General features: G+C 34.5%; 1 protein-coding gene across 3 annotated transcripts; it reads left to right on the forward strand.

Moving 5' to 3' along the window:
- The first annotated feature begins 6268 nt into the window (after positions 1-6268).
- On the forward strand, positions 6269-10198 carry LOC121251114 (glucosidase 2 subunit beta). Of its 3 annotated transcripts, none has more exons than XR_005937921.1 (6): positions 6269-6433; positions 6639-6752; positions 8572-8667; positions 9183-9365; positions 9455-9684; positions 9781-10198. XR_005937921.1 is itself a non-coding variant. In XM_041150434.1 (6 exons), the coding sequence occupies exons 1-5, from the start codon at positions 6319-6321 to the stop codon at positions 9556-9558; spliced, it is 612 nt and encodes a 203-aa protein (XP_041006368.1). In that variant the 5' UTR covers positions 6269-6318; the 3' UTR covers positions 9559-9597; positions 9743-10198. The 3 variants fall into 3 exon arrangements, 2 of the variants coding, with proteins under 2 accessions (XP_041006368.1, XP_041006367.1); XM_041150434.1 differs by having other exon boundaries at positions 9455-9597; positions 9743-10198; XM_041150433.1 differs by having other exon boundaries at positions 6270-6433; positions 9455-9597; positions 9734-10198.
- The last annotated feature ends 378 nt before the right edge of the window (positions 10199-10576 follow it).

Consider the following 10576-nt stretch of genomic DNA (forward strand, 5'->3'; position numbering starts at 1 on the left):
CCTCTATTTTTTTTGTAATCAATCATAGAACAATGAAACTCTAGAATTAAATATGCAAGAAATAAAAGATAGAATCAGATCTAATTGGAAACTTTGCTCTGAATACCAAATGATATGAACCCGTAGGAATGAAATCCCCCAAACCCACAATCAATTTGAAAACTCACCCAAGAAAGCCAAAATCAAATCAATGGATGGAGAATCTAGACCCATTGAGAACTCATTTCAAGAACCTAGATTATATTAAATCTAGACCCGTTGAAGAACCCGTCTCAATCACCCAGATTAAAAAGGAGGAACGTCACAAAGGTTGTGATTTACCTTTGATAAGTTTAAAAATTCAATCAAGAATAAGAGGAGTAAACTCATCTCACAATGAAAATTCAATATTGTCTCAAAATTCAAATGAGGCTATAAAGAGTATTTAAACCAAATTTAATTAAAACTTTAGCCAAAATAAAGTCTCTTTTACCCAAAATGCCCCTGGATGAACAGTGTCGCAGCTACAGTACGCTACAGTAACCTCTTGAAACTCTAGTTCTTAAAAAGTAACTTTCCAAATAAGCCATTGACCAAAATACAAGGCCTTCCCGAAAACTCTGGTTTATAAGAAATAAGACATGTGGGCAAAAAATTGGAAGCCTCCAATAACAATAAGCCCTATCTCTAAGTCATGTCTTCCATAGCTTAAAGCAAGTAGATCAAAACTGGTTCTCCTTCTTTCAAGCTCATCTTGAGTGTTGGGCTCTTGCTAGTTTCATCCCAAGTAGATAGCATTAATCTTTGCATTGCTTCATTGATCTTCTTGACCCTTGATGTTGTAATTGGCCCATCTGAAACTTGCAAAGAATCTTTAATAGTAGGTCCACCTTAATTCCCATCACAACTTCAACTCCAACTTCGTATCATTTATTGAATTTTTAATGTTGCCAAGTAATTTGCTCGAACAACTATTAGGCCCCTTTTGGATTAAGAAGCGATGTCAACTCATCTCATCTCATTTCATCTCATCATTATAACTTTTTCAAAATTTCATACAAAATATAATAAATAATTCAATTTTTTCAAATCTTAAAAGAATAATAATATTAAAAAATATTCTAATAATATTTTATTCAACTTTTATCTTAACTCATCTCCCCTCAACTCACTATCAAAACAGCATCTTAATGTTGTGTGATCTACTTCATATGTATATCTTTCTCCCACTCTAAGTCTTAAGCCCCATTTGGTTTCACGGATGATCTCAACTTATCTCATCTCATCGTAACATCCAAACATCATTCAAAACAAACACTTTTCAATTTTAGATTTTTAAATTTTCAATTTTTTCATCTAATCATTACAGTTTTCCCAAATTTTCAAACAAAATTAAAAAAACAATTCAACTTTTTCAAATCTCAAAACAAAAATAATATTAAGAATTTATATTTTAACAATATTTTAACCTTATAAAATATTTTTATTCAACTTTTACTCTCTCCTTTCCCAAAACTCCATAAAATATCTTAATTTAAACAATTTCATTACTATTCACAGATTTCTCATCTCATATGTTTAACTAAACAAGGTCTTAGAGTTTGGTTAATAACTCTAGATCCTAGAGTTCGGAGACCTAAATTGTGACGCATACAGACCCCGCTTGGGATTTGACAAAGCTTGAAGTGTCGGGGCCTACAATACAAGATCACATATCTCCATTCATGACATGCAATATTCACAACTGATAATTTTTTTTCTTAGAGCAATACACGTGCAATAAATATTATATCCCAAAATATAGACATGATTCATATTTTCATAATAAACACATCTCCAAAATGTTATAACACTTGTCCAACAAATCTATATCACAAAAGATATTGAAGACAATGCTCCATAAATACAGACTTCAAATATAAACTATTGAACTAGATCATTGAGCTGCTTATGCAGCTCGTTTATAATATCCAAACTGATGTCTTAAAAACTAGAGTATCAACTCTCTCATCCTCCTGAGGCTCCTCCTTGGCTTATTCGACATCCTCCAAGTGGTCATGCATGCTTCTTCTACTTTTTAACATCGTCTACCGTTCTGGGAGAAATGGTAGTTAGGACTACCACAGTAAAATTATGAAATCTTTGCAAGTAAGGCTTCTAAGCTACTAATAGTATGGACATGGATGCATGACAGTAAATGACATGTATGCTTCATGACATGAGTGTGAACATGTGTGATATGACTTGTGAAATCACATGACATGACATGAACTTGAACTGAAAATAACATGACTTAATATAAACTCGACATGAACTTGAGGTGAACTTGACATGAATGTTAACATATGCATATTTGAATGGAAAACCTTGACAATCAGAATGATTTTGCCCGTTGTTTTGTCAGGAATATTTGAACAATCAGAATGATTTCATCTAATATATTTCATTAGAGATACTTAAAGAACTAGAATGATTACACCATGAATATATTAATAGAGATATTCCAACAATTAGAATGATTATGCCATGAGTACATTGTAATAGTTTTAATGGAAATAATCTAACAATCAGAATAATTACACTGTGAATATTTTAATAGAGATAATTTAACAATCATAATGATTACGCCAGGAGTACCTTGTAATAGTTTTAATAAAAATACTCTGACAATCAGAATGATTACACCATAAGTATTTTAATAGATGTATTCTGACGATCAAAATGATTACACCATGAGTACCTTGTATAAGGTATCAATGGAGATACTCGGGCAATCAGAGTGATTACGCCACGAGTATCCTATGCATGACTGATTGAGAAAATATTTCATGATGGACTCGTGTGACTCATGATATGTATCCATGGCATAGGTAAACATGTAACGGACATGATGGTGTAGTATGTAGGAGATAAACATATAACAGACATAATGATATGACATTCGTGGTATGTAACATATAAATATGATGACATGGCATTCGTGACATGTACCAAATGAACATGTCACATACATGATGATGTGACATTCATTGCATGTAATAGATAAACATGATGATGTGGCATGTCGCAGATAAACATGATGACATGGCATTCATGGGATGTATCAGATAAACATGTACTATAATAAATGACATGTCATGAAATATTATAAACAATTGTAATGAAAAATTATGAACATGAATATAAATGATACAATCTTACTATCACACATATGTAAAAACACCAATAGTGAATTAAAAGCTAACTTACAGTGATTAGCATAACATAAAACATAGAGTGAAAAAGCGTAAACTGAAATGAGATATATTCTAAGGTTATAATCTCTCACTAAATAATTAGAAATATAAAAAATTACTGACTTATAGCTAAAGTCGCAAAAAATTATAATTTTTCCCATAAAATAAGGATTTTGCTTACTAATTCCAAATATTACCAAAATTTTTGTTGTAAATCCAAATATCAAATCAGAAAAACTTAAAAAAAATACAACTATAAAAACTACTCATTGGTCGATTCATAAATAGGCCAAAAACTTAATTTTTGTTGCAATTTGACTAACCATCAAACTTTCATGCTTAAACCGATTTTGCAACACTAAAAAATCAAATCCTAGGTTCTAAAATCATTCTAAGACATTAACATACTCACTCCATAAAAAATCTTAAACTCATTATATCAACAAAATGCCAAAACACCAAGTTTAGGTAAAAAAGGACCAACTCTTGATGATCTGGGTCTAATGCTTTTCAAATCAACTCCAAGGACTCCAAAAATCCATAATCACACTCCTAACGTATTCATCATTCAAATCTAAGTGATAGCATACTTGATAAAACAATCAAAATCATAAAAACACAACCTACATAATCGTCTTGCACTAAAAGTACACCAAAACCGTGTATAACATGCTTTAGACTTGAAACAAAATCGTTAGATACTTATTTTCATAAAATAAATCTCCAAAAAATATAACCATATACCTCACATTCACTTTCTAACTTGATCTCAGTATTAAATCTAGCATTATTTGCAAAAGTTTAATCAAAACACAATACCTGAGAGCCTCTAGTTTGAGTTCTAAACAAACCTTCGCATATATAACAACATTTCATCAAAGATCTAAACCAATATTCTCCAAACATAAACTCTTAACACATAAATCAAAACCTCAAGAACCACATATATGCAGATCAAACCCATTAGATCAAGTTTCTATAACAAAAAATACGACTTCACTAAAACAAAAACTGTTTTGTGACTTCTAGTTGCTAACATTTCAAAATCATGCAAAATTCTTTTCTAAAAATATTGTTAACGTCGTGTTTTGTACGTCTTTGAGCCAGGTTCCAGCAACTCAGGTCTTCAGAATTTGGGCCTGCGAGAATACAGTAGTAGGCAACTAGGAGCGGGTGACCTTAGGGTTCGGAGTATCCGATGCCAAAGTCAATAAAATCTTTTGGAAGTTTGTAAATAAGTAAGAGAGTCTAGGGATCAGAGAGAGTTACTCGTACTTGGGAGTTTCTATTTATACAAGGAGTTTGGGGGAGGACAGATCGTGTCTCTGCGACAACGTTATTAATGTGATGTGGCTTTGCGACGACATTATTAATGTGGCTTGTAGCTTGGGTAGTGATGTCATTAATGCGGTATAATTTTCCGATTTGCCTCACCCCGCTGGTGTCCTTGGTGGTCCGTCGATGCCTTTCATGTCAGAGAATTAAGGGTCTCTCTTACTTTCCACCCATGACACAGACAAGCACTCAAGGGTTGGACATTGTCGGAGGGATATCCAGGTTGGTGAGTTTCATCCCCTGCAATACATTTTCTCATAGAGGTTGCATCCAGATGAGTCTATTTGTGGGCCAGGCCGAAGAGTCTACTTGTTATGGGCTAGGCATTTGCTTCTTGTCTCCTTAGTTGCCCTTCTCAGGCCCCCTAAGACAGAGGGGGAAAAACCCCTCATAATAAGCATACTATGAATCCAAACCTAACTTGCATATAAACATGTTAACACTTCACCATAGCTAGATCTACCTAAGATTTTACCAAAAGTTCCACAAAACTTTCAAAGTTTCACACAAACATCAAAACTCATATCTCCATTGTGACCTTAGCATCATCAAACCAAACTTTCACCAATTAAAACTTCATGAAAAATCTCCCAACATATATACCCACATAAACTAGACTCAAAGAGGAACAAAATACATGAAGCTTGGGTCATGAAAATTGACTTACAAATAGCTGGAAAAGCTAGAGCAAAAAATACCAAAAAAAAAAAAAAACTATCTCAAGTTCTCTCTTAGTTTCTCTCTAGAAAGTGATAAAAAAATGTTAAGTGTGAAATGAGAAATGAAAGAAGCGTATGATATATGAGAGGGATGATATGAGGGGTGGCTGAGTGACCCTTGTATGGGAGGTTTGCATCCAAAAGAAGGGGGAAAAGTGGGCTGCACAATTTCTATCTCCTACTGGAAACCTGGCCTAGTGGATGGGTAGAGAGATATGTAGTCTTTTTTATTCCCATCAAGTGACTATTGGAGACTACCAATGAGTGGTATGTCAGGCATAGACTTGGCCTAAAGAGGAGGAAGAAACTTTCCCAAAAAGCTTGCCTTGGTGATGTTTTTGGTGGGCCAAAAATAGTCCTAGTCGATGAGCTTCAATTTGGAGTATAGATGTGGTTTTATTTAGAGTTTTAGTTGGATAAAATCCAAATCAAAATTTTCTTAACCCATTTAGGATTACGAGTAAGTAAAATTGATTATAATCATTACTCCTCTAGTGGATTAAATGCTGGTAGAGTTAGTTATTACTTTCATTTCTCTTGAAAAGATAAAATTATGGAAAAATCTATTTCTCATAATTTTTATTATGATCCAATCAACATATATCCCTAGCATCAAATGTTTGGTCTAAAAATAAAATATAATAAATAATTTTTAATGATTTAATACCATATCATAAAATAGTATGAGGATAATTATAAAATAGATTGTGAGTGACATTACTTTAAAATTATTCCCAAAAATTCTCAAAAAGAAAAAAGACAAAATACCCCACAAACGAGAAAGCTAATTTCTTTAAAAAAATACATGCATGAAGAAAAAATAATTTATAAATAATAAGAAAGTATTTTCTATAGAAAAAATTGGAACACTCGTCAATCCTAAAATTAAAGTTAGGTCCCGATTAATTAAGCCGCATTAAAACATTGACTTGAGGTCAAATGCATAATCAAGTTAAGCGTAGACTAGACTCTGTCAGTATGTATGTAGTAGGCTGTAGTGCCTATAAGGAAAAATAAAAAAGACACCAAATTTTCTCCAACGTCCAAACATGGAGCACGGTCATGATCGTCGTTTCCTCACCCTCAGTTTCTGTGTTAGCTTTATCCCATTCCTCTACGCTTCTTCCTTCTCCAACCCACCCCTCCTCGGAATCCACCCTCTCGGTACCTCTCTCTCTCTCTCTCTCTCTCTCTCTCTCTCTCTGTGACTGAGTTCTTGCTTTATAAAGTTATAAATCTCTGAATACTTGTCTTTGGGGCCTGTTGATTGGTATCTATAGATACTCTAGCATACCTGTATACCCAATCTATTTGTTCTCGATTTCCATTAGATCCTTGGAATTTGAAGTTGTTTCCGTGGTGGATGCAGATGAGAAATACTTTCGGCCTGAGGTGATCAAATGCAAGGACGGGTCAAAATCCTTCACCAGAGACCGTGTCAATGACGATTTCTGCGACTGCCTTGACGGGACTGACGAGCCCGGTATTCACTCTCATTTAAGTTGGACTTAATTTTGCTCTTACCGTAGTCGAATCTTTTTTTTTTTTTTTTTTGACAGGTAAAAGGGATACATACCGTAGTCGAATCTCAATGCGTCGATAGAATAATGCTGCTGTCTAAGTGTATATAGCTGACTCAGAATTTCCGGTTTCAATTATTGTAGTTTTTTTTTTCAGCGCAAAAAATATTGATATTGTGTAGTGCAAAAACATCATTTTCCACTGTCATAGATTATTGCCAAATCAAATTTCTAAGACATCAAATTTACTATTTTTTCCCTTTTATGATAGAAAAAATAAGGGTAATCAGGTATTGGGTCTTATGCCTTCCCTAAACGTTAGTAAGACATGGTTGTATTGCGGACTAAAGTCATGTCAGTGATCTAATGGAGTTTTGGAATCAATGATATTGTCATTTTTCTCGTGTTGGACTAACGAGTGCTCCTTAAGGGGTTTATTTAACTCCATATTTACATGCAAATAAGAGAAAGAAGATTTGATTATGAGAAGCCTGATAAAATGTTGAGTGGAATCTCATATTTACATTTTTTTTACGAGTCCTGTCGATGAACTAATGGAGATTTTGAAAAGAATGAAATTATCATTTTTCTCATGTTGGACTTGGTAATTCTTTGGATAAATCAGCAGTGATCTTGGAAACGGATTGTGAAGTGAGATCAAACAGGCAAGGGAAGTAGAAATGGAAGTACTTGATTGTTCCAGTTGCGTTAATGGATGCTCCTTAAGGGGTTTATTTAACTCCATATTTACGTGCAAATAAGAGGTCTATTTTGATTATGAGAGGCCTCATTTTTATTGAGGAATGCTCGTGTTTACATTTAATGATGACACTATTGTTGTTGTTGGTTCCTTTTCTTTTTTCCTGAGTGAAGTAACCATCCTTGTTTGGGAGCAGAAACCTTTAATCAGATGTATCACGAATTTCCATTTCTTGTTTGTGCTGTTGGTTGTCTGGTTATACCCACGGAGATGTTTTCTGGAGGTTTCAATTTTTGTCAAATTACAATTTCAATTCTTTATGATGATGAGATAGAGAATCTACAGAAGGAACACGCCTCTCTCTCTTTCCCCCTCGCTCCCCCCTCCCCTCCCCTCCCCCAACACCCCCCCCCCCCCCCCCCCCCCCCCCCCCCCCCCCCCCCCCCCCCCCCCCCCCCTCTTTTGCAGTTTTCAGGGTTGGTATTCTATCTTCTGTTTCTTTCTGATGTCAGGCAGACGGTCTGACAGTTTGCCTCAGAATGATTCTGTTTTCATGAATCCAGATTCTGATATAAAACTGCAAGGGTAAACTGCAACTACTTTTTGTCATACATGATTAATTCAGTTCTCTATAAATCTCATTTGTTTTCAATTTTTCCAATCACTCTTCATTTGATATCCAATTCTTCTTATAAGCTAATCCTACCACTTACTGTTATCATTAACTATAATTAGTCACATGAGATGGAATTGTTTCTTTAAAATCATTGACCCAACATCTCTCTCTAATCTCATCCCTGTTATATCAAATTATTCTTCGGTAATTACTTTTAATGGTTTTTACTGAAAGTAGATGAAAATAGGTAATTGGAACAATTGGATATCATAATGGGTGTGATTAGAAAAATGGGAAACCCTAGGAGTGTCAATGGAATTAGATCAAACCTAAGGGGATGCAAATGTATTTTGGTAAGACATAAGTATCGTGCATCGTGTTGGTAACCAAGGATCTTCTATTCATCATGCTATTCAATAATGTTTATATTTTGGCAAGTCATTTATGTTCGTTATTGCATTTACAGGAACATCAGCCTGTCCAACAGGGAAATTTTACTGTAGGAATGTTGGAAGTATTCCTCGGTTTATATTTTCTTCTCGTGTTAATGATCGATTTTGTGGTGAGTGGTTCACTAAAATTATCTCTTCCTTCTCATGCATCTTCGTACTGATCTGGGCTTAAGTTGTTTCTTGTTTTTTAGGCTTAAGTTGAAACAACATAGTTTCTGGAATTAGGCCTCTTGCTTTGAAATCGGATTGACTAATGATATTCTAATCCTAGACAGCTTTTGTGATCTTCATAGTGGTGGAGCCCTTTGCCGTGGATAAATGACCTTTTGATATGTAGCTTCCACAACTAGAATGGCATGTCTCCTTGAATCAAGCCACATTCTTTATGGTCCCATAAAGAATGAATTTGGAGCTGGAAACTGAATTACTGTCAGGACTGTTATGTTTCCATATTAGACTTTAGATCTCTCATCCTTGTAAGACTCAGATTTGCTGGCACTTTATCCGAGTTATCTATTCCAATCAAGACGCATATCATATAAACGATGATTTCAAATTAGGGATTATTGTAAGGACTGTTCCTATTCCTCCTAATCTGAGTTCTGGTTCATTATAATCCATGTAGATTGCTGTGATGGAAGTGATGAATATGATGGTAGTATCAATTGTCCAAACACATGCATCATGGGTGGGAATATTGACTACAAGACTGGCAGTTATGTCCCAACAATTCGTGACATGAGCTCTATCAATGAAAAAGAAACCAGAAGTGGAGTTAATTTGGAGGACTTGATTCAAAAGCTTAAAGGTTTTTTGTTTTCTTTTTTGCTCAAAATGATTTTGCTACTGTTGAACATGATTTGTTAGTTGATACAAGTGGGGCTCTTGTGTTTTCAGGTCTGAAGGTAATTATAATCCTACAGGCAGTTCTCATTGGTTGTGTTGTGGTTTTCCGGATTTTCCACCGCCGTGCCAGATCCAAAAAAAGGCGCTTGCGTTGAGAAATCCACCAACCACTTGTAGCTGACTGTTATGTTTTGGTGAGGAAATATTTTCCCTTTTTGCAATTGACATGAATTCCGATTATCTTCTCCTGCTGTTTTGGGAATACATTCAGATCCTAAAAGGTAGATTGGCTGATATCATATCATAATGCTTTCTTTCACACATGTTTAGGGCTTTCAGTGCATAGATTGCTTTTTGGTGGGGGCGCTTTCTTCCAGATTCGACTGTTCTTATTCCAAATCTGACAAGCTGCAGAGATGATTCCAGTGTCTGTTGCATCCGTACAAGAACTTGCTGGTGGCCAACTAACCATATAATGGATGGATATCTGTGTCTGCTCCAGTGCATATTGGAAGGCATGAAAATTCAACTTTAACACAATGGTAACATACGGAGTTTTGAGTTCAATATCATCCAGAGCCTACATGAATTTATAGGAAGAGAAAGAACTGCCTTTCTTCGATGATATTCAGATAGGAATGATAGTACAGAGGGAACTTGGGTTTGAATGATAGGAATGAATGGTAAATTTTGATCTTAAACCAAATTGGTAGGTCCTTAACTTTCTCTGTTACTGGTAAATTATGATATTAACCACGTGGTAAGTCCTTAACCAAATGGTAGGTTCTTAGAGCACTAGTTAGCCAAATGCAATTGAAGTTCCCAATATGCCGAATATCACTTTAAATGAGTCTGCAATGGATTAGGCATATTGGAGTTATAAGAACTTTTTTTATTTTATTTGAATCAGAGTTATAAGAACTTTGAGCTAAGGTAACTAGTTCTTGGGAATCATATTTGATTGGTACTTTAGCAAGGCCAAACCGTCCAACTACATTTATGAAATTTTAGACAAGTATAATCAACGAGATTTATATATTACTATTAAATGACCATTGAAAATAGAAGTAAAAACAATAATTTAATTAGAATGAACTAGATAACAGTTACCTTATTAAATATAAAAAATACATGTTATAAATTATGAAATTTAACACAATATATTAGAACTGC

This window comes from Juglans microcarpa x Juglans regia, chromosome 2D (assembly GCF_004785595.1).
Source record: "Juglans microcarpa x Juglans regia isolate MS1-56 chromosome 2D, Jm3101_v1.0, whole genome shotgun sequence".
Classification (NCBI taxonomy): domain Eukaryota; kingdom Viridiplantae; phylum Streptophyta; class Magnoliopsida; order Fagales; family Juglandaceae; genus Juglans; species Juglans microcarpa x Juglans regia.

What these genes read in the sequence shown, in the direction of transcription:
- LOC121251114 (XM_041150434.1), top strand. Translation starts at nt 6,319, where the DNA reads ATGGAGCACGGTCATGATCGTCGTTTCCTCACCCTCAGTTTCTGTGTT. An exon ending in TGACGGGACTGACGAGCCCG is followed by an intron (nt 6,753 to 8,571) that starts GTATTCACTCTC and finishes TTGCATTTACAG; the next exon opens with GAACATCAGCCTGTCCAACA. An exon ending in TGTTAATGATCGATTTTGTG is followed by an intron (nt 8,668 to 9,182) that starts GTGAGTGGTTCA and finishes TAATCCATGTAG; the next exon opens with ATTGCTGTGATGGAAGTGAT.